At 39.4% G+C, this 24,147-nt stretch overlaps 1 protein-coding gene and 1 non-coding gene across 7 annotated transcripts; both read right to left on the reverse strand.

Annotated features, from left to right (window-relative positions):
• Positions 1–9,372: 9,372 nt before the first annotated feature.
• TATDN3 (TatD DNase domain containing 3) lies at positions 9,373–24,114 on the reverse strand. 6 transcript variants are annotated; one of them, XM_005217394.5, is made up of 10 exons: positions 23,989–24,114; positions 22,360–22,392; positions 21,083–21,156; positions 20,795–20,879; positions 18,494–18,556; positions 17,488–17,597; positions 17,260–17,315; positions 15,897–16,009; positions 13,290–13,370; positions 9,373–10,317 (listed from the first exon to the last, which is right to left on the reverse strand). In XM_005217394.5, exons 1-10 carry the CDS (start codon positions 24,052–24,054, stop codon positions 10,174–10,176), a joined length of 825 nt encoding a protein of 274 aa, XP_005217451.1. In that variant the 5' UTR covers positions 24,055–24,114; the 3' UTR covers positions 9,373–10,173. The 6 variants fall into 6 exon arrangements, with proteins under 6 accessions (XP_005217451.1, XP_059731517.1, XP_010811885.1 ...); XM_059875534.1 differs by lacking the exon at positions 23,989–24,114 and adding an exon at positions 23,770–23,966; NM_001080320.1 differs by having other exon boundaries at positions 9,578–10,317; positions 13,290–13,367; positions 23,989–24,064.
• Positions 12,509–12,580, reverse strand: TRNAE-UUC (transfer RNA glutamic acid (anticodon UUC)). The gene has a single exon. It is a non-coding gene; the product is annotated as a tRNA-Glu (tRNA).
• Positions 24,115–24,147: the final 33 nt, after the last annotated feature.

Here is a 24,147-nt window from a genome sequence, read left to right on the forward strand (position 1 = left end):
CAGCAGCATGCTATCCTCAGTTTTAGTATCCAATGGGGTCTCGTAAATTGTCCCTGTAGATAGGGGGGAACTACTGTAGCTTAAATACTACCTCCTTCAGGGACTTCCCTGGTGGTCCAGTGACTAAGACTGCACTTCCACTGTAGTGGGCTTTGATCCTTGGTCAAGGAATCAAGTTCTTGCATGCCATGCAGCCAATCAATAAATACCATCTTCCTCTGGAAGACTTCCCTTCCTCACCCGTTTTCCTTTGTTAATGAAAAAATGTTTCTTGCCATAACAATAAACAAAAAATGTTGCAGCCATCAACCTGTCACATTACAGCTGCCCTTCGGTCAACCCTGAGGGAAAACCAGACATAGACACCTACAGCAGAAGAAAATTACAGGCCAATAGAGATGTAAAAATCCTAAACAAAATACTAGTAAACTGAGTCCAACAATAAAGAAGACCACACACCATGATAAAGTTGGATTAATTCCAGGGTAACAAGAATGTTATAACATATGAAAATCAGTCACTGTGACACACCACATCAATAAAAGAAAAAAACCCACATGAAAAGACAAATGCTACATGATTTCCTTGAACTTGGTTTCAAAAAAAGGTACTTTCGTTACTTGTGTTGAAAAACACTGGGGCAATTTTACCCACTGAGTAAAAATAAAACTCATTCGGCTGAGTGACTTGGTAAGAGACTGGCCTGTCACTCTTCCCTGAATCGGCTATTTTAATAGAGTTTGTCAGAATGAAAGTGAGAATATCGCATGAGCGCTTTCAGCTCCAAAGAAGAAGAAAACATCTCCTTGCAGCCAGCAATGGCTTCCTCAGGCAACTGAGAAACTTGCAAGACTGGTGTAGGTATATCCTCATATGCTATGTAATGATCCCATAGGAAGCTTACTCATTTAAGTTAAAAAATGTGGGAATTCCCTGGTCATCCACTGGTTAGGACTTGGCCCTCTTACTGCCAAAGGCCTGGGTTCAATCCCCTGTCAGAGAACTAAGATACTGCAAGCCAAGCAGTGTGGGGGAAAAAAAAAGGGGAGTGGGGAAACTTCCTCATCCAGGGACTACATATGAGAGCTGGCCACTCAGTGATCCAAGCAACCACAGTGGTTTTAGACTGCCAGAGGGAGGAACTGAGAAACCAGAGTGGAGATGACTCTAGAGTGACACCTAGAGAAGGTAACTTCACAAGTAGTGCATTGGTTCACCTTAAAATCGTCATTAGCAGTTTTAGCTGGGCAAACTGATATCTGAATAGGCAACAAAACTTTCAGAATAACAGAAAAAGGAGTGAAAGGTTGCCAACCTCCAAACTATTAATAATACCCCAGTACGGTTTGTCAACCAAGGTCCGTCTAGTCAAAGCTATGATTTTTCCAGTAGTCACTTATGACTGTGAGAGCTGGGCTATCAAGAAAGCTGAGCACTGAAGAATTGATGCTTTTGAAGAAGATGTTAGAGAAAACTCTTTGAGAGTCCCTTGGATGGCAAGGAGATCCAACCAGTCCATCCTAAAGGAAATCAGTCTTGAATATTCATTGGAAGGACTGATGCTGAAGCTGAAACTCTAATACTCTGACCACCTGATGCAAAGAACTGACTCATTTGAAAAGACCCTCATGCTGGGAAAGATTGAAGGCAGGAGGAGAAAGGGACAACAGAGAATGAGATGGTTGGATGGTATCACCGACTCGATGGACATGAGTTTAAGTAAAATCCGGGAGTTGGTGATGGACAGGGAGGCCTGGCATGCTGCAGTCCACAGGATTGCAAAGAGTCGGACAGACTGAGCGACTGAACTGAACTGCTGGTTTATATAGGGTCTTCCCAGAATCTGCCTGCAAATGCAGGAGATCCGGTTCTATCCCTGGGTCAGGAAGATCTTCTGTAGAAGGGAATGGCAGTCCACTCCACTATTCTTGCCTGGAGAATCCCATGGACAAAGGAGCCTGGCAGGCTACAGTCTATGGGATTGCAAAGAGCGGGATACAACTGAACGACTACTACTACTACTACTATGGTTTATATACATACAGAATTTATACTTACAAGTTATTGCTTAATTGAGAATTAAAGAAAATCTCACCCTGAAAATGGACTCTCCAAAACTTGTTAGAGAAAGCCAATTGGATAAAACACATTTTCAGAATTTTGACCTTAAAGAAACAAAAGGCCTTCCAGGAGAAACTTGCGTTTCTCTCCCTGATCCTTTGAAATGTAAATTTTTCTGCCTGATTTTAGGCATTTTTATTGTGCTTTGAGAGCTTGATCTCTGCCATTCAGAATATATACATATGATATACATTTGGCAGCCAAACAGCCTGGGATTCTGAGCAGCTGTTTGGTTTGGCTATGCCAGCAAATTTGTCACAAATGGGCCCCGACCATAAGGGGCTTTGTCATCTCGGCCTTTGTTGCGCCTGTCTGTACAATGTGGTCGCAAAGAGTCAGACACGACTGAGCGACTGAACAGATACAATGAAGGTCTTTACTTAAACTATTTTGACGAGCAAACTTTCTGGCTCTTGTGAAGGCCGCATCCTTTGTACTCTCTTGTGGGGACACATCTTGAATTTTATGGTTTGAGTTGCTAACATATGGCTCGTCAGTGGCCAGACAATGGATCCTTTAAATTGGAGAAACTTCTAAATTGGTAAGTTTTTACAGAACTCTCATTATAAACAGCTGTTTTACTAGTGTCTATGAAAAGACCAAATTTGAAGGTGGATACAAAAAATATATATATAATAATGGCTAACCTTAAGAACCCCTACCTGCCAGTGCAGGAGATGCAAGAAATGTGGGCTTGATCCCTGGGTTGGGAAGAACCCCTGGAGGAGGGAATGGCAACCCACTCCAGTACTCTTGCCTGGAGAATCCCATGTTCAGAGGAGCCTGGTGGACTACAGTCCATGGGGTTGCCACAAACTAACAGACATCATCAGATCTAGACGCTTTGTGATACTTGAAAGAAAGTGCTAAAATTGAAGTCGGGGATTTTAATTCTAAATGTGTCACACAGTAGCTGCAAGAATTTATACAATTTATTTAAATTACTTGGACTTCAGAAGTAATCCACAGAAGATTCCTGTACTGCGGATATTGGACTTCTAACACTTACTGTCCTTACATGCTATGCATGGTTCTCTAATACATTAAGTGACTGAACTGGGAAATGAGAAGTAATTTACACCATTTTTAACACCCAAGGTATAAATACCACTCAGGTTAGTCATGAATTACTTGAACTGAGATGTTCACCAAAGAAGTCATCTTTTTTTTGTTGTTGTTGTTGTTTTTAAAGATATGCTTGTTTTGGAATTAGGCAAAGATAAGGGGGATAAAGGGGCTTCTCAGGTGGCTCAGTGGTAAAGAATCCACCTGTCAGTGCAGGAGACATGGGTTTGACCTCTCAGTCGGGAAAATCCCATGGAGAAGGAAATGGCAACCCACTCCAGTATTCTTGCCTGGGAAATCCCATGGACAGAGGAGCCTGGCAGACTACAGTCCATGGGGTCACAGAAGAGTTGGAGGCAGCTTAGAGACTAAACAACAAGGGGGATAAGGAGTATTAGGATGTTTTTCTTGTGATATTTGAAAAAAAGAACTGGAATGGAAGTCATTCCATGTTTAAACTTGTAACGTTGATAATCCCTGAATTATCTAGTCTTTTCCCATTCTCTATTTTTGACTGACTTTGTAATCTTAACACAAATTTTGTCATAGTTTTAAAAGGACAGTTGAGGGAGTTCCCTGGTGGCCCATGGTTAGGATTCTGGGCTTTCACTGCCTTGGCTCAGGTTCAGTCCCTGATGGCGAACTGAGATCTTGCAAGCCATATGGCATGGTCAAAAATTTAAATAAATAAATAAAATAAAAAAGACAGTTAGATTTGCATATTCATGAAAAGCTAAGCTCTAAAAAGCATAGAACCAGTCGTTACTCAGATTTTGTAAATGAAATGTGAGTTCACAATAAGCTGCTTTGAAGTATTCAATCAAAAGCATGAAAAGGGCAAGAAAGGGCAAAGCAAGAATTAAACTTTGAAGTGTGACTGTAGCTCAACCATGCAAATACAAGACTCTTCTTTATGTTTAGTTTAGAAGAGGGATCTGAGAGAGGGGAAGAAAACATGCAACAGCACAAGTAAAGAGGAGGACTATGACAGACGGGTGCGCAGGAGCGAGACTGAGCTCCAGACAATAATGCGGACTCTTGGTTGCATCAAAATGAAAGAAAAGGACTGATAGTTTTCTGATTTAAAGAAAGATGCTATTCTATCTGTTTCTTACTAGAAGAAAAAAAGATGACAGCTGGAATAAGAAATGTTTCCTCCAGTATGGCAGGTCACCATATATAGAGAGGGCAAAAGCTCTTTTTACCTTTCAGCTGGGGAACAGCTCCTGGATAAAGCAAAGATTTGCCTTTCCAGACCAAGAGAGTTTACTCCTATTTTTCAAAAGATTTAACATTAAAAAATCTTTGAGTAGCACTTAATGCATTTATAGGTTAGAGGAGAAAAATAAGCATATTTTAAAAAATTAAGCCACTGAAGAGGTATTTAATATTCAATAGCCATTTCAAAGAGTAGATTGAAAGATAAAATATTGACTTCTCAACTGCCATCGGTTGGACTTACTGCCTCCGTTCCTCTTATTTATTTATTCATTTTCTTCCAGCTTTATTGAGATACCATTGACATACAGCACTAAGTTGAAGGTTACAGCATAATGAGCTACATACATCGTGAAAAGATTATCACAGTAAGTTCAGTGAACATCCATCATCTCATAGACACAAATTAAATAGAAAAACATTTTTTATTGTGATGAGAACTTTTAGGATTTACTAAAAGACTACCATGTATATAACACACAATGCCGCTGCTGCTGCTAAGTCACTTCAGTCGTGTCCGACTCTGAGCGACCCCAGAGACGGCAGCCCACCAGGCTCCCCCGTCCCTGGGATTCTCCAGGCAAGAACACTGGAGTGGGTTTCCATTTCCTTCTCCAGTGCATGAAAGTGAAAAGTGAAAGTGAAGTCGCTCAGTCGTGTCCGACTCTTAGCGACCCCATGGACTGCAGCCTACCAGGCTCCTCCGTCCATGGGATTTTCCAGGCAAGAGTACTGGAGTGGGGTGCCATTGCCTTCTCCAATAACACACAATAGTGTTAATTAAATTTATCATTTGTACCTTACATCCCTAGTATTTAGTGGTCTTACAACTGCAACTTTGTACTTCGGCCTTCCCCCACACCCACCTCTGGGCACAAATACAATCTCTTTTTATGAGTTTGTTTGTTTTTAAAGTATAATTGACCTCCAACACTATGTTGGTTCCTTTTACACACAGTGACGTCTATCCATTCCAAACTGATCACCATGATGTCTAGTTATCATATGGCACAATACAAAGATATTACACAGTTACTGACTATATTCCCCACACTGTACATCTCATACCCGTGACTCATTTATTTTGCAATTAGAAGTTGTACCTTTCAATATCTCTAATTTATTTTTTTCCTCCCTCAACCCCCTTCCTTCTGGAAACCCCCCGTTTGTTCTCTGTATCTAGAACTGTTTCTGTTTTATTATGTCTGTTAATTTTTTTTTTTTAGATTCCACATAAGAGTGAAATTATGCAGTCTTTCTTCCTTTGTGTCTTGATGACTACCTTTAGTGTTATGTTTGGATTCCTTTCTCTTTTCTTAATATTTTCTTCTTTTTTATTTTACTTATTTTTTATTATCTGTTTTTCTTTCTCTTTTTTGCTGTGTGTCTATTACAGATTTTTGGTTTGTGGTTATGATAAGGTTTATATATAGCAATCTGTCAATGTGATTGTTGTAATTTGTGGATTTCTTAAGTTCAAATTCATTTTTACAACCCAGAATTGTAACGCCACTCCCCCAACGTTTACTGTTTTTGACATCATATTTTATATCTTTTTGTTTTGTGTATCCCTTAACTGTTGTGTTGGAGGAGGCAATGGCAACCCACAACAGTATTCTTGCCTGGAGAATCCCATGGACAGAGGAGCTTGGTGGTCTACAGTCCATGGGTGGCAAAGAGTCGAACACGACTGAGCGACTTCACTTTCACTTCACTAACTGTTGTATAGATAATTTTATTACTTCTGTCTTCTAGTCGTCCTTTATACATGGTTGATTTACTACGGTTACTGCATACTTGCCTTTACCAATGAGCTCTTTCCTCTTGTAAATTTCGTGTTCCTAGTTATAGGCCTTTTCTTTTCACTTAGAGAAGTCCCTTTAGCATTTCTTGTAAAGCTGGTTTGGTGTTTCTGAACTCTTTCAGCTTTCACCTGTCTGCAGAATTTTTGATCTATTAAATCTGAATGAAACACTTGCCAGGTAGAGTCTTCTTGGTTATACGATTTTCCCTTTCATTCTTTTGAATATATCATGCCACTCCCTTCTGGCCTCCAGAAGTGTTAGTTACTCCGTCATGTCTGATTCTTCGCAACCCCATGGACTGTAGCCTACCAGGCTCCTCTGTCCGTGGGATTCTCCAGGCGAGAATACTGGAGTGGGTAGCCATTCCCTTCTCGAGGGGATCTTCCCAAACCAGGGATCAAACGTTTCTGGTAAAAAGTCAGCCGGTATCTTTATGGGAATTCCCTTGTATTATGCAACTTGTAGATTTTTCCTTGCTGCTTTTAATATTTTGTTTTTAATTTTTGTCATTTTAATCACAGTGTGTTTTAGTGTGGTCCTGTTTGGGTTGATCTTGTTTGAGACTCTGTGCTTCTTGGACCTGGCTATGTGTTTCTTTTCTCAAGTTAGGGAAGTTTTTAGCTATTATGTCTTCAAATATGACCTTTACTCTCTCTCTTCTCACTCTGGGCCCTGTAATGTGACTGTTAGTACACCTGATGTGGTCCCAGTGGTCTCTTAAACTGTCCTCATTTCTTTTTATTTGTTTTTCTGATCAGTGTCAGGGATTTCCACTCTGTCTTCTAGCTCACTCTTTCATTTCTCCATATCATTTAATCTACTGTTGATTCTTTCTAATGCATTTTCATCTCAGTTATTGTATTCTTCATCTCTGTTTGATTCTTTGTTACATTTTCTAACTCTTTGTTAAAAACCTTGAATCTCTCTTTCTGTTCCTACAATCCTCTCCTGAGTTCTTTGAACATCTTTATGATCATTACCTTGAACTTTTCATCAGGTAGATTGCCCATCTCCACTTCACTTGGCTCTGTCGGGGTTTCATCTTTGGATGAAAGATGAAATATGTTCCATCTCCTTTGGAACATATTCCTCTGTTACCTCCTTTTGCCTAACTCTCTGTTTGTTTTTCTGTGTATTTGGTATATTGGTTACATTTTCTAACTTTGGAAAATTGGCCTTTCATAGCTGCTGCTCAATCCCTTCTGGTCACCAGAGCTATGTGCTCTAGGGGTGCCCCCTATGTGGACTGTGTGCGTCCTTCTGTCCTGGGAAGTTGAGTACTGTGGAAGCTACCATAAGGTGTGGCTGGCCCCTGGTCTGGTTGGCTGCCAGGCCCTGCCTTGTGTAGCGGCTACTAGGCGTTAGTGAGCAGGACCAGGCCCTGAGGTGCTCGCTGCAGAGTCCTGGGGGATCTCAGGGCTAGCATCGGCCCACTGGTCAGTGAAGCCAGGTTCTGGGATTGCTGGGGGTGGGGCTAGGGTTCCCCAATCTAGTGTCAGCCTGCTGGTGGGTGGGGCTGCTTCCACCCACCCACATGCCTGCTTGTGAGTTCCAGCGTGTTCCAAAGCTGGTGCTGACCTGCTGGTGAGTGGGACTAAATCTTGGAGTGGCTGACTGAGGGGTCCCAAGATGTCTCTGAGCTGGTGTCAGCCTGCAGTGCGTGGGCTGGATCCTGCCATGGCAGGTTATGGGATTGCAGGGGTCCAGGGTCTTGTGTCTGCCTGCTGGTGAGTGAAGCCAGGTCCTGGGTCTGGTGCTGGCCCAGTGCTGAGCGGAGCTGTGTCCCGGGATCTCTGGCTGCAGGGCCCTGGGGGGTCTCATGGTTGGTAAGATGGTTTGCTGATGGACAGGGCTGGGCTTCAGCCCAGGTGATCATGAGGCTGGTGCTTGTCCACCGGTGGATGAGGCTGGTGTTGGTGTCCTGGTGGGCAGGGCTGGGTCCCAGGGTAACTGTGGGTTCCAGGGGTCTTAAGACAGCAGGCCTTCTGGTGGGTGGGGCTCTGTCTCCCCCCAGCTGGTTCTCAGAGCTGAGGTGTCCTGGTACTGGGGCTGACAGGCCGGTAGGCAGGACCAGGTCCTGGTGCTAATAAACTTGAAGGAGGATTCCAAACTGGCACTTGCCAGTACCAGTGACCACCAGGTAGAAGCAGCTCTCTAAAATCTGCTGCTGCAGTTCCTGTGTCCCCAAAATGAGCTCCAGTTGCCTCCTGCCTCTCTGGGAGGCTCTCCAAGGTCAGCAGAGAGGTCTGACCCAGGCTCCCTTCTAACTACTACTTCAGGACACATAGAAGATGCAAAACCAAAAAAAGTAGTTTGCCGTCAAAAGGTTTACAATCTCTGGAGGTGAAAAACATAAAGTAACCCTAGGAAAAAGGAGTCACGTGTTAAATGTCATCAGGCTGGTTTTCATAGCATTTTTCTTTTATTATAGTACTATTCACATTGCTTTGCAATTTGTCCACTTGTCGATCTTCTTTATTAAACTGAGAGCTGAAGGCAAGAACTGTACCGTCTTTGTCTCCAGCCTACAGACCTAAGACTAGTGGGCAACCTGTAGGAAGAGCTCAGTTAACGATTTGAACAACAAAAGAAAGAAACTGATGAATAAATGAAGAAAATGGCTACACAGTTTAGAGGGCAAAGATCATGTCTGGCTGGGGTGGCTGTGTAGGCTAAAGTCCTGTAAGTTGGATCTTAGAGGATTTAAAGGTGAGAAGACGTCTGATAAAGGGATTGTGAGCAGATGGCGGTAGGAAACGGGCGAAAGAGAGTTAAAAGAGAACTCAGACATCTAGTTTTAATACAACCTCCCACTAAATGTGGGAATTTCATCTGTCATCATGATGATAAGTGGCTGAATATCTCATAAGAGGTCCTGTTCTGCTTCTTAGATGGTCTAACTTGATTGGGGACCCTCTACCCCCACTCCTCCATAAATGAATTCATTTCAAAATATTGAAGATTATGTAAAAATCACTTCGATTTTTAGGAAGTTGTTTCTCTGGCAGGTACTTTTTCCTGCTTATAAAATTTCCTGCTTATAAAATTTAACAAAATTAAATACTCAGGTTTTGGTATTAATCACAATAACTTGTAAACTACATTTAAGATTTTTTTTTAAAAAATTGTAGTAAAGTACACGTAACAAAATTTACCATCTTAATAATGTTTACCAGTACAATTTATTGGCATTAAGTGCATTCATATTGTTGTGCTACCATCACCACTAGGTACAAGACTCTCTTCTCTCCTGAGATTTTCAAAACTTAAGAATGTAAAATATTACTGTATGCAAAAATGTCGGATACATTTTTAATGAAGCTATTTACATTTTAAACCTGTGACAAAATTCAGACTGGAACTTAAAATCAATTATTAACTAAACTCTGGGGCTTGGTGTTTAATGATGATTGTACAAACCACTGGCTTCCCAAGTCAGAATCTAAGATCAACATAAAAACCATTATCATTTTTCTCTTAAAGAGAGAGAGAATTCAAAATGCAAAGTTCAGTTTTACAAACCCAGAAAAGATAGGACTTTTGACAGGATAAGAAACTAGATACTCTTCTGTCACTGGATAAATCCTGTAAGAAGTCAAAGAGGCGGTAAAGAATCCAACTGTGGCCTGTTCCATGCCATCACAGTAGCACGTATTTCTTATCTGTGGGAGCCACCCTCGCCAGAAGAAACGGTTTCAGTTCATTTGGTGGTTGCTCTTAACGGGCAAAGTAAGAGGCAGCAGTGTTCCCAATCTCCTACTATGAGTTCATTAACTGAAAAGCAGTGCAAGGTAGAATTTGAACCCAGGGTTTCAGGATCTAAGCACAGTTTTACTTCTGAGAGAAACTTGTCTCTAATTATAATCTCTATCTTGATACTTCTCCAGTGGCTTCTGCAGTTGAGACTTGTCAGGACACTTATTTTTCTCAAACACTGCCCTCTGCAGGTGGTTTTGTTCAGAGGCTATTTGGGGAGCAGCCGCTGAAGCTTGGGAAACAGTTTCAATGCGTTCTGTGTTGTCACTTCTATAACTTCTTCCACTGAGACCCCTTTCACCTGGGCAATATATTCTGCTGAAATGGAAATGTTCCGGGGCTCATTCCGTACCTGAAACAGAAAAAAGAGACACGGAATCAAACGTGACACTTGACAGAAGCAATCCTTGGAGACTGTGGATAAAAGAGATGAAAATGAGTAGGCTAAAACAACTGTTGGGTTCTTTACTTTTTTTTTTTTTAAAGGGGTTGGGGAGAAGGCCCTGAACTTCAGCCTGAAAGCTAAGGCTACAACACTGATGGAGTCTATGCTGCTCTTGAAACATAGGGCTCACAAAACCCTAGGGCAGGGAATTAACAACTGAGGCCCCAGAACCTAGCTCATGAAGCAGTCTGCATAGTGGACACTTGGTGACCTGACCGACGCACTAACTGCCCCTTGGTCTGCTCCTCAAGCAAGTGCTTGTAAAGACTAGGCTCTGCTGCGTGGCCACTACACCCCACAGGCTGCAGTGCAGTTTGATTCAAGTAATGCCATCGTGTGTCTGAAGACTAAATAGGTTATGCACCCATATTTTACTGATTCTAAGACGCATTTCTCCCCTATCTTAACATCTCTGAAACTGATAAATATTTTACTCACATTCAATGGCATGTGAAAGTATAATTGGTAGTGTTTTTTTCCTTAAGGGTCACAAAATAGTGGTACATCTTCAATCATTTAGATATGACGAAATATATTACTGTTGTTATTATTTACTCAGGATGATAATGTTCAGAGGAATACGACAACTGTTAAGAGCAAAAAAAATAACCTTGAGAATGTAGGCTACTAAGAAAACAATGAAAAATGTGCACCCAGATTTAGGTTCAGGGACATTCATTATACTGTTAACAACATGGTTTGAACTGTGTGGTTCCACTTATACACAGATTTTTTTCAGTAAAAATTACAGTACCGCACAATCCAAACTTGGGTTGAATCTGTGAATGCAGAACCATGTGAACGAGGGCTGGATCCAGGGATGTAAAACTGAAGACACGGAGGGCAGATAGATGCGGACTTTCCATGGTGTGGCGCAGGGCTGGAGAAGGTGTCAGTACCCCTAACCACTTCGCTATTCAAGAGTTAACTGTACCATGTTGGAAACAAACAACCTACATGGCAATATCTGGTTAAATATACTCATGCGCTACAATTTATACAGTTATTAACCAGGATGAGGAAAAGTGTTTATTTACTGACGAACACATATGTTCACCACATAAAAGCAAGTCATGAGATGATGTGTTAAGGTTAATTCTGTTTTTATGAAAAACATATTATGTGTACATATATGAATATAAAAAAGTGTGGAAGGACATAAGAACCTGCATTTATTTAGTGCTTATCGTAGGCAAGGTTTTGTTATAAGTTTTTCATGGAATTTCTCATTTAATCCTCAAAATAACTCTAGGAGATAGGTGGTATTATTATTACCATCCTTTTTTACAGATAAGAAGGGATCCTAAACAGCTAGTAAACAGCCCAACTGAGGTTTCAACCTGAGCAATCTGACATCAGAGTATATACTTTTAACCAGTATACTATAGTGGTAACCTTTCAGTGGTAGATGGTTCTATTTTCTTATTATTTTCTGTGTTTTCTATTTGTCTAAGATAAACACATTTTACTCAACAAAAAACATATTCCCTTTTAAAATTCATTTATTCAATAAATATTTTTGAGTACCTACTGTGTGCGTGGTATTATGCCAAAAACACAATTTTGATCAAATCATCAAAATACAAATATGAAATTGAATTACAATAGCATTTGAAACTCATTTTTAGGGTAAAAAAGTTAGGTCCTTTTCTCCTATTTCGACTAGTCAGGAAGGCAGTTTTGTACTATTTTATTTTACACTCAAACAAAAAATATCTGCAGTTACGATCCTGTTTTCTCATTCCTTTTCTGTATTTTTATAAGAGCTGATTTATAAAATTATGTAACTAATTGGACATTATTTAGCAATAATCATAATGTAATCACAAATAATCATAGTTTGTTACCAATTTCATCACTACTGTTTCCAAACTCCTGACTCTCAAGCGCCAATCCTCTGAACCTGGGAGGCATGGAGACAGCTCTGATGGGCAGTCAGGGGCACTCAGGAAGTTATTTAGTGCTAAGTGACTGCAACAGGCACTGTATAAGCAAATAAAGCAGATACTGTGTCTTCCCCTCAGGTAAATATAACTTATAATGGTAGCAATATTTATTTATTTATTTAGGCTGTGCTGTGAGGCTTGCGGGATCTTAGTTCCTAGATCAGGAATTGAACCTGGGCCTTGGCAGTGAAAGCACCAAGTCCTAACCACTGGACCACCAGGGAATTCTTAGCAATATTTAAAGTATGATTCTTTATGGCCTATAATAACAAAATGTACAGCAGAAATTTCATAAATATATCTATGACTATATCAATACATACATGTACTGCAAGACATTGAGGCTAATTTCAGCATGCTAATTCAAAACAGAAAAATGAACATTTATTGAGCATCTACTATATATCAGACACACAAAGCACTTTCATGTACATTACTTCATTTAATCCCCACTGTAATACTTCAAAGTATTTTACTATTATTTTACCCACATTTTACAAATGAGAAATAGTTTCAGAGAGATTAAGAAACTTGACCAAAGTCACACAGCTAGTGGGTACCATCACACACCAGATCTGAATCCAGGTCTTTCTGACTCTAGACACTGGGTTTTTTTTTTGTTTTTTTTTATTGGAGTACAGTTGATTAACAATGTTGTGGTAGTTTCAAGTGTAGACACTAAGCTTTTCTACTATACTGGTCTGGATTTCAATATTACATAAACTAGGTTGTGACCCATAGCAAATCATATTCTTTGGGGCACTACAGCCATATTTGGAAAAGACCTGATGAAATTTAAGTCAATATAATCTTTCAACCTAGTACTAAAGTAAGATTCCATTGTATTTACACTGTAATGAGAAACACAGCTAAATTGAAAATATTTCAAATGAAAGATACACTAAATAATGTAGAAATAGGAAAATCGTTTACCTGTTTTTCTGGTCCCAGTGCAGGGGAATCCGTTTCTAAACAAATTGAAGTTAAAGGCAACTGTTTCACAAGTTTCTGCTTCTTAGAGAAAAGAGAAAGCTAGTAAGTTTAAAACACGAGAAGTAAAGATTAAAGAAGGAGCATTAAACCTACCTGGCAATGCATTCTACTCGGCAGGAATTTAAAATTCATACCTGAATATTCAACTAATAAATGTCCACTATGTTCTCATCATTCTACACTAACAGATTTAAAAAGAAACATTTTTGGGAATTCTCTGGTCCAGTTAGAACTCTGTGCTTCCACTGCAGGGGGCCCAGGTTTGATCCCCGGATGGAGAACTAAGATCTCACAAGCACTGCAGTGTGGCCAGAAAAAAAAAAAACGTTCTTTGCCAAAAATTATCTGAAGCCTCTAGGAACTCAAAAGAGCAGCAACCAAGAGCGAAAAATGAGGTACATCCAGCAAGAAACCAAACATCTGATACCACATGCTCACTGAAAGATCCACAGAGAGATTTCTATCATTTTCTATTGTTTCTCCACCACTACCATACTCTGGGTTTCTTCCTGCTATTCACTTTGAGTCAGTCAAGGTTTTATGTTTATAAATTTAAGTTCATGTGCATATTTTGAATTTTAGATTAGGAAACAGATGGTTTTATATTCTGTTTATGATTTTGCCTGGATTATAAAGACTTCAATTAACTCAGTGAGTTTTACATCAAGAGCAATTCTCTTGTTGCCACTGTACTTTTTAAGATAAAAAATGGAAAGGAGATAGATGATGCAGAGTAGAACAATGATAAAATAAATTATTTTAAGAGTAAAATTTCAGGGCTTCCTTGGTGGCTCAGTGGTAAAGAACCACCTGCCAACGCAGAAGACATGGTTCAATCCTTGGTCCGGTAGGATCCCACATGCTGAGGAGCAACTCAGCCCGAGCACTGCAGCTAGGAGCCTGCGCTCCAGGGCCTGGGAACTGCAACCGTTGAGCCCGCTCACCCTAAAGCCTGTGCTCCCCAACAAGACAAGCCACCGCGAGGGGAAGCCCACACACTGTAGCAAAGAGAAGTCCCCCGCTCACAATGAGAAAAAAGCCAGCACAGCAACGAGGACCCAGCACAGCCAAAAAAGAAAGAGTAAAATTTCAAAAGCACAGGAATATGTATACTCATGCCCTGCTGGCAGACAAAAATTAAACTGGTATAAACTTCCTCAAAGGAAATGTGATGATTTAACCACATATTTAAAAATACATACCCTTTTTCTTAATGGTTCCATTTATACACAGTAACTGCAAGAGTTATGTGAACAACTGTGATGCACAACGCTATTTATTCACTGAAGTGCTGTTTGTTAACAGTGAAAACTAGACACAACGTAACCTTTACTTAACTAGATTACGGTGCATCCATATTGTGAAATAGTACGTAATTATTTTAAAGAAGAAATAGGTCTATGTTTATAGATACAAAAAATATCCATGAAGCTAACTCAAAACAAAAAGAATATGATATCTTCATATTTTATATGAATCAGATGTTAACAATGATTGTCTCAGTGGTAGGATGGGTTGGGTTGACCGGAAATTTGTCTTTTTCTGAAGTGTCTCAATTTTCTATAATGCACAAATATTATCTTTAAACTTAGAAAGAATAATAGCATTTTAGTTTTGAAAAGGAAATGATACCACTGCTAAAAAGTACTACTAAGAAATTTCTCCATGAATGATAAAAGTAGGAAAAATAAAAATAATCTTGGATCAACTTCAATAAAAATTAAAAAACAAAACTAAAATGCTAAATTGGTAAATAAAATAATAATTTTGGACTACTGCCTCCCCTGAGTCTTAAAAGGCTGGTTTAAGAGTTAAGGAAACGTGAAGATATAGAAGTAATGAATAGCTGTTGGGTTGGAAAACTGGTACAAATCAGTCATATAGGAGACTCACCAAATTTCCAGTTCCCTGAAAGATACACGCAGAGGTCTGACACACATTCCTAAGTTGTTTTTACAGGAAGCAGACCGTAACCAGATGAAAACTGCTGACCTCAAGCATGTAGATATCAGACCATTTGAAATCAGATTGACTGATGATGCTTAAAACTGTATCTTGATGTCAACCAATTCGAGCACTGAGTACAAGCTGATCACACGCCCTGCAGCCTCCTCCCTCATACAGCCTTTAAAAATGCTTTTCTGAAAGCTATCGGGGAGTTCAGTTCTTTTGAGCATGAGCTGCCCAGTTTTTTTGTGTGTGGATCCAATTTATCTATTTTTTTTCTTTGGCTGTTAGTGCTTTTGGTGTCATGGCAAAGAAAACCACTGCCTAATCTATGGTCATCAAGATTTGGATCTGTCTTCTTCTAAAAGTTTTGTAATCTCAGCTCTTACATTTAGGTCTCTGATCCATTTATGAGTTACTCTTGATGTAAGTATGAGGTAGGGACCTAAGATTAATTTTTGTAATGAAACCAGAACAGTACACAACAGTACAGTAACGTAAAAAGTACTGAACAGGAAAAGTTCACGAGAGTGAAGTGCAAGTTCATATTTTAAAGTGTTAGGTCACAAAGCATAGAGGAAGTTTAATGAAAGATTTTACCTGCCCGCTTCTTATGATAGAAGGAGGAATTGAGAAGAAGTACCCAGCTTTTACCCCTTCCATGGCTACAGACGGCCGACCGTCAAACGCATGCAGCAACACTTTGTCAGCACCTCTCAAAAAGTAAATCAGAGTTCATTTTATTTCCTTAATGAAAGGTTTTCCCACTAATCAAATTGAACAACACAGATTGTAAGTAAATGTTGGTCACTAGAAGGTTCTGAGGTTTCTAAAGGGTAGATAAACGCACAGTGTTCAACCAGTAGAATAAAAATAAATTCTTAATCTGCAGAATAAATTATATACAATTGAAACAAATTTTAAACAATTATTTAAACTTCCCATTCCAAACCTTCTTGAAGTTTGTGAAGTGTCAAATTATTGTTCCTAACAGGTTTTTAAATGGTCAAACTGTCCTTGAGAAGGATGCTAGTGGAAATGAGGAATTGAATAGTTCAAAAATTCAACAGTCAGAGTAGGTTTCCCAAAAACTACTTCCAGTTCTCAAAGCAAGGCTGCTCAGCCTCCATAAAAATCATGCTCTCAGTGATCCCAAGGGATTCAGTACTCACCACTGAGAACCACAATGCTTTCAAGTTGTAGGCAATTACGTTTACCTCACTATTTAATATTGTTTTTTCAAATGGCAGGTGTGACATTTAGTGGGTTACAACTGTGAGTTACGGAAACAGTTTAGTGGGTCATGACTGGCCAGGGTGTGCCAGTCAATATAATCACACACACGCACATACACAGATGTACTGCTTCTTAAACTTCTGTCAGTTTCTATATGAGTATATACCGAGTTTCAAAATAAATTGCATTTCTTACTGTGGATGGCAACTAAAAAATTTGAAAAGTAATCCTATGAGAAGTATTTTTCCTTTAGGAACAACTGGTGAAGATGACAGGGCATTTTATGTATGATGGCCACCATCTGAATAATACCATTTTCTGAAGCAGCAGCTATAAAACAGGCAAAAGAGTAAGCCAATGTGATCACCCTTCTCTGCTTTGTGTTTTCCTCTTTCTCATTAATCAGCTGGTTAAGCTGATGAAAAAATTTGAGCTGCTAATTTTTAAATGAAGGCACTAAAGATTACTTGATCCAATTAAAAAAAAACTTATTTATTTTACTTGATCTAATTTTTCATTCGCTTTATCCTGGTCTGATGGACATTACAATCACACTGAGAACCTTATAATTAGTAGGCTCACTTGCAAAACCATCTTAATTGATTTCCATCACTACACTTGACCCTTTCCCTTCCCTTTAAGAAAACAAATAAGATGTCTTTTTCTATGAGAACATGGACTAGAATTGTCAAAACATTAGGCACATTTTTCTCAGGAACCTACATACCTTGCTCATTTAAGAGGCTGATGGTAGGTCTTCCAGCTGAGCGTGAGTGAACATTTCTGTTTAACAACAAAAAAAACCTTCTTTTAAGTATTTACTACAAACATATTATTTTTGATCTATTAAAGTAGTTAAGAGAAAAAGAAAAGTAGAGCTCCATTTCAGGAGAATCATTATTTATCAATAATGTGCTTTAAAACTATTAATATAGAAAGATGATAATTAACCTACAAAGGCAAATTTAGTCTTTTGGCTAATTGGACCTGTCTGATTAGGACTTGTCTTTGCTCTTCCTTCTGTTCATCAGTGCCAGCAAATCTGGGGGAGAAATCCAGTCCAACCTATAACAGAAAAATAAAACAGAATCACGTTTATGGTTTAATGAATCCCAAAAGGCAGATGATGAAGCAGTACTGTCCAAGAGAAATATAATGCGAGTCATACACACAAGTCACATACACAACTTTATAGTTTCCAGTAGCCACATTAAAAACACTAACAAGAAACAAGTGAAATTAACTTTAATAATATACTTTAAGTCACTATTCCTAAATCATTATCAATATTATTACATTCACATTATTATCTTAACAAATAATCAATGTAAAATTACTGAGTTATTTTACATTCTTTCTTTGAGGTACTGAGACTTTGAAATCCTCTGTGCATTTTATCCTGATAGCACACATCAGTTTGGGCCAGTCACAGTTCAGTGCTCAACAGCTGCATGTGGTCCCCACGCTGGACAGTAATGATTATAAACGACTGCTTCCCTTGATACTATTTTGGCATGCACTGCTATATGCTATATTCTGAATGTGTTATTCCTATCTTTTATCTTTACAAGTGGAATTACCAAGTGATAAAATGCTTCACAACTTTAAATTATTAAGTTTTTTATTATAAACTAACCTATTAATATTTAAAGTATGCTTGTACATACTATTTCAACTTATCAGAGAGATGGCCTTATTTAAGCAAAAGGAAAAAAAGCGAAGTATATTGAAATGTTAATAAAGCAGTCTTCTTCCATTAGCAAGCCCATGGGGAGGCGTTCTATTGTTTTATCCCTAAGTGCTTTTGCTTACTGAGGAAGTACTGACAAGTTATTCAGTTGAGCAGGGTGAACATAATTATCTATGTTTGTTATAATCACCAACACTGAATTAAGGACTGCTTTCATATATCACATGGAGGTCTGGATTAGAAATCACTTGATCAGCTAGTGGATATTTACCTCTCCAATTGCCAATAACTGATCCTTATAATTCTCGATAATGGGCAAAGCTACATCCAAATCCTGGGATGAAAAAAAAGAGTAAATTCATTCAAATAGAAGGAGAGAGGAATTTCATAGGTTTTGTATCAACACCTATTACATGCCAGGCACTATGCTATGCTGGGTCCTTTACATACAAATCCTTTACCCAGTTGAGGAACTAGGAATGGTAATCCTTCTATAATGGTGAGTAATTCTAGCTGGAAATTTGAGCAGAAATGTCCCATACCCAGTTAGTTATAAGAACATTACTTCTTACGAAGATTCCCACTTCAACACTTCCTTCTGTTTAGGAGGCATTTGGATTTCCTCGAATAGCTGAGCAAGAAAGAACAAAGCCACTCACCTTGGGGAGTCTGGGAGCGCATTATTATATTCTCCTCTTAGGGTACAAACGAATGACTTGTGAATTTTAATAGTGATAATCCCAAACATCTTTTGCACTATTTTCACTGATTTCATCTTTAGAGTTCTGCGTACCCTATTTTTGTCCTAAAGTTTCAACAATATAAATACTAAATTTCACGCATATGGCTGTTTGTCAACTACTGAAGTAACTGTGTACTGCTAGTTTCCATATCACTGTTTCCACTGAAAGAGAATTTCCCCTGCAAGGGTTTCCTTGTAAGGTAAGAGAAAAACAAATATATGGAAAACTTGCTTCTACGTATTTTAAATTACTTTGAGGATTTCAGAGTATGTAAATTCAAAGTACTTCTAGTGAGAATAATCAGAAAAAGGAGAATTAAGAAAAGGGAGGTAAAAACGGATGGTCGAGGAACAGGAGAAGATGTTATAATTATGCCTGAAGAGAGAGAAAAGAAGATGGGGGAGGATAAATCCAGGCCTTACAATTCCAGTAGACTCAATGAAGAAGAATTAACATTGTCAAGAGGAGCTAAGAGTACATAACCCTAGTTACCAGAGAAGGTGTCTGACAATAGCTGAGTAGGTCAGTGTCAGGAAAGGATCTTCTGTATCAAATGTTCAAACTAATCTGTGTCTCTGGGACCTCAAAGGGACTGGAGAAGTTGGAGAGATTACCCAGCAAACATAGCACACTTAGAAAACCTTAAGACAAAGAAATTACACATTTGGATGAAGACCAGATATAGGGAAAAAATCTTTCTGGATATATGTATTATCTATAAAAACAAGGAAAACAAACTTACAATGAGATTATTTCAATTCCTTGTGAAATAATTTGGAAGTTTCTGGCAAGTCAAGGATAGTAAATTGTTAATAGAAATACTACTTCATATCACTAATGTGTATAAATATATGTGGTCTTTATCATTTTAATAGATGTAAAAATACTTCAAAGGACATTCATAGGTCTATTTCTGACTTTAGCTCTATTCCTACTTCCTCCATAAGGTCTTAAGTTCCTTAAGAGCTAGTGGTTCTATTGTGGGGTTTTAAATATTCTATACCTTTATACTCTATGACTGGGAATACTGCAAATAATTATGCACCATTTACAAATGAGGAAACTGAGACCTGGCAAAGTTAAGTGCCATAGATCGCAGAAGGCAGCAGGCCAAGTCTCTCTGACTTCAAAGCTCATGATGTTTCCACTATGCTGTTCAAAAATGAGGTAGAGAGAAGGAAAGGAAGGGCAAAGGGGAGGGAGGAGAGATCTATTCTGACCGATTTAAAATAATTAGAATTTTTTTTTATTAAAGAAAATATTTAGTCTTTAGAACCTTTAGAACAGGGGTCAGGCTTGTAACAGAAATGACTGAAGTGGGTTAAGTAGGGACAGGAGCCAATGTATGGCTCAATGGGTAAAGAATCTGCCCAAAATGCAGGAGATGCAGAAGATGCGGGTCCAATCCCTGGGTGGGGAAGATCCCCTGGAGGAAGGTATGGCAACCCACTCCAGGATTCTTGCTTGGAGAATCCCATGGACAGAGGAGCCTGGTGGGCTATAGTCCATAAGGTCACAAGTAGCTGAACACAATTGAAATGACCTAGCACTCATGCACATATACCTTATAACCCACATTTTCTATAAAATTATATTTAACCTTGTAGCATCATATTTAACACTGTATAAGTTAACTATTTATTTTTGAACTGCTAGGCTGTTCCCTCTTTTTCTCTATTACAAATAATGCTGTAATAAACCTCTTTGTGAAAGAAGATAGAATTTTTTTCTTTTGGATTATTGCTTTAGAATAAAAATCAGAAAGAGGAAGATTACTGAGTCAAAGGGTAATACCATTTTTTATGGCTCCTGTTTTATAAGACTATTACCTTTAATGTGACACTTCTTTGGTCTTCTGGTGAAACTCCTTGAACTGGGTGAACACCCAAGCATGGCAGGACAAACCCATTATACCTAAAAATGTAGAATGAATTAAGAAAGCAGGGTTATTAGACTAGGAGACAATGTTACTCTGAAGAACAAGTAGGAAATAATTTTTTTAAGGCTGTTAATGTAATTTTTTTCCTTCTCATTCTCTTTAAAAATGGATGATCTTTGATATTATAAACATGACACCATAAATGCATCCTTTTCTATTTCTTTATGAGAAGTAGCACCTTTGTGAAAGCTGCATAATCTTTTCAAATTCTCCTGAATGTTCAGCGACCACCACAAGAGCCATGACATTGGCCTGAAACAAAAATGAATAGAATTTAGTTATAGTCTCAATATACATCCAATACAACTAAATAAAAATTTAAAGTTTTCTGTGCTTTTAGTTATCCTTGCTCACTCACACTCCATCAATATAATGGCTATCACTAATTAGGTACTACGTTTTGGACATATATTCAGTGAGTATAAATATTACCCCATTTAATCTGCACACCCTTTTGACATAGGCATTGCTGTAATCCATGGTATGGATCAAGAGACATTTGGATGGAGTCATATAACCTGTCCAAGATCATTAGGCCTGTGTTACTCCAAATACCACACTCCTAATTAAACTGCAATAGTGAAAGATGGCTATATATAAAAATGGCAACGATTTCTATAAGTTTCAAGGAAGACCACAAAATGCTAGTTGTAATGAATTTCATAAATGCTTCCCCAAATTAACAATTTTCCTCCAAACAAACCAAAATGTTTCAGAAAACTTTTATAATTTTCCCAAGATCTTCAGAATAATGCTAATTTAAGAACTGACAGCGGAGAATGCAATGGCACCCCACTCCAGTACTCTTGCCTGGAAAATCCCATGGGCGGAGAAGTCTGGTAGGCTGCGGTCCATGGGTTGTTAAGAGTCGGACACGGCTGAGCAACTTTACTTTCACTTTTCACTTTCATGCATTGGAGAAGGAAATGGCAACCTATTCCAGTACTTTTGCCTGGAGAATCCCAGGGATGGGGGAGCCTGGTTGGCTTCCATCTATGGGATGGCACAGAGTCGGACACGACTGAAGCGACTTAGCAGCAGCAGCAGCAGCAAGAACTGACAGACGGACCAACCTGTTCTATACAGCTGGCATGCCTTGTGTCTGTGGGCATGTGTTCTGGATTCAGACTATCTTGTCTGTATCACTTTACTAGTGACACATCTTTGGACAAGTCAATCTAGGCCTTAGCCTCCTCATCTATAAAACAGGTAACGGCTGCCTATAAAATAGTAGCTTCCTTAGAAGGTTGTTGAGAAACATTAAATGAGATAATGTACAGAACGGGTTTAAGTTCATTGTCTGGCACATAGCAAACAATAGATGCTGCTTATTGTTAATGTATGTTTTACTGAAGCAACATCAACATATTATACCAAAATTTCAAACTATCTTAGATAAAAATTAGCAGGAAAATAAAAACAACCAAAAAAGAGCAAATATAGCTATTGGCTTACTTCCTTGGCTTTCTTCAGCACATCATCCAGATCCTAAAATAAACATAAGTAATCATGATCATTTTAGATGGATAAGTAACTATCCTTTGCTTGTGTATACCAATGCAGTTGAGGCACATTAAGACTGACAATGATGGCCAGGAACAGGGTGGTGAGAAGAGCCTAGCTGACGCACCTTCCATTTACTCTCTCAGTAAATTCTGGCTTATGTTCCCACTCTACTGGAACAGAAACTGTTATTGTCAAATATAAAAGACACTTCTCTTTCCCACTCTACCCTTCAGTAGCATTTCTTTTCTACAACTTTTCTACTCTTTCTTTCCCCAAATATTTTCTCCTCTTGGCTTCTGCAAATATTTCTCTTTAGCTGTCGGCTACTTATCAAGTCTCCTTGACTGGCTCTTTCTCCTCTGATTTCAGGACCATAGGCTTCTCTTTGTGTACTTCCCGTTAAGTGATCTCATTACTATACTCATTATGCTAGTGAGTCCCCAGTTTTTATCTCCAGCCTGTAATTCTCTTCTGAACCCAAGATTCAAATTTTTAAATGACCATATGACATTTTCACTTGGATGGACATCAGGTTTCAACATGTGCCAAGCATAACTATTTTCTCCCCAACAAATCTGTTCCTTCTGCCTGTCTTCTCCAATTTGTTTTTCCTCATCTCAGTAAACAGCACCACCATCTCTCTCCAGCATCCTCAAGTTCTTCCTCTCCCTCTCTCTGCACATCCAGTTCCTCTCAGTATGTACTTAAGAATCGATCTCCAAAATATAACTTGAATCCATCTGCTTCTCTCGCTTACAACTCCCCTGCAACCTGGATCATCTTTAGTCTCAATACTGCAAAAGCCTCCAAACCGGTTTTCTAACTTCTAACCCTTGTTCTTCTCTATCCATTTACCACACATCGGCAGAAAGGTTTTTAAATGGATTATCAGATCATGTCTCTCTCCTTCAACCACCCACCCACCCAACCAACAAACAGTTTTACAGGATCCCCATTGTGATTCTGATGGCTCAGACGGTAAAGCGTCTGCCTACAATGTGGGAGACCCGGCTTCAATCCCTGGGTCGGGAATATCTCCTGGAGAAGGAAATGGCAACCCATTCCAGTATTCTTGCCTGGAAAATTCCATGGACAGAGAAGCCTGGTAGGCTACAGTCCATGGGGTCGCAAAGAGTCGGACGCGACTGAGCCACTTCACTTTCACTTTTCACTTTCATTGTGATTCTAATGAAATGTGAATTCGTGCCTCACCTATCCTATGCAAACTTCTTGAGTCCGATTTTATGCTTCTCTCTTTTTAGCTCATTGGACGCCACCCAGGCTTTAGATATCTTGGCCAAATATTGTCCTGTCGAGGGGCCTGCAACCCGCCTGCTTTCCTCACCACCATGCACCCACCGCTTTGTCCTTCTTCCGCAACTTAAGCGTCACCTCTTGAGAGGTTTACCCCCAAAACAGAACCGCCTCTTCTTTCTCTAATACGAGCCTCTGGTTTCCAATGTAGCAGGTAAAACACGTTGACATTACGCGTGGAACTTCGCCCCACGGGAGGATAACTCGAAGGGTAAAGGACGGGGCCCGCCCCGCTCCCACGGGCCCGACCTCGCCCTCACGTACGTGGTCAAAGTCCGGGGCGGAGAGATGGCAGTGACAGTCCACCAGCCCTACGCCCACCGCCCCCATCACAGCAGCCACCGAAACCCCTGGACTCGCCGGCGGAGCCACAGCCGGAACGCTAGTGCCGCGGTGGGCTCAATTTCCGGCCGGACGTGTGCT

This window comes from Bos taurus, chromosome 16 (assembly GCF_002263795.3).
Source record: "Bos taurus isolate L1 Dominette 01449 registration number 42190680 breed Hereford chromosome 16, ARS-UCD2.0, whole genome shotgun sequence".
In the NCBI taxonomy this organism is placed as follows: Eukaryota; Metazoa; Chordata; class Mammalia; order Artiodactyla; family Bovidae; genus Bos; species Bos taurus.

Bases quoted from the DNA above. Each gene is read 5' to 3' on its own strand.
- TATDN3 (XM_005217394.5), bottom strand. From the start codon at position 24,054: ATGGGGGCGGTGGGCGTAGGGCTGGTGGACTGTCACTGCCATCTCTCC. The intron at 22,393-23,988 runs GTACGTGAGGGC...TGTTTATTTTAG, and splicing joins CCGCCCCGGACTTTGACCAC to GATCTGGATGATGTGCTGAA. The intron at 13,371-15,896 runs GTAAAATCTTTC...CTTTTCTCTAAG, and splicing joins CTATCATAAGAAGCGGGCAG to AAGCAGAAACTTGTGAAACA.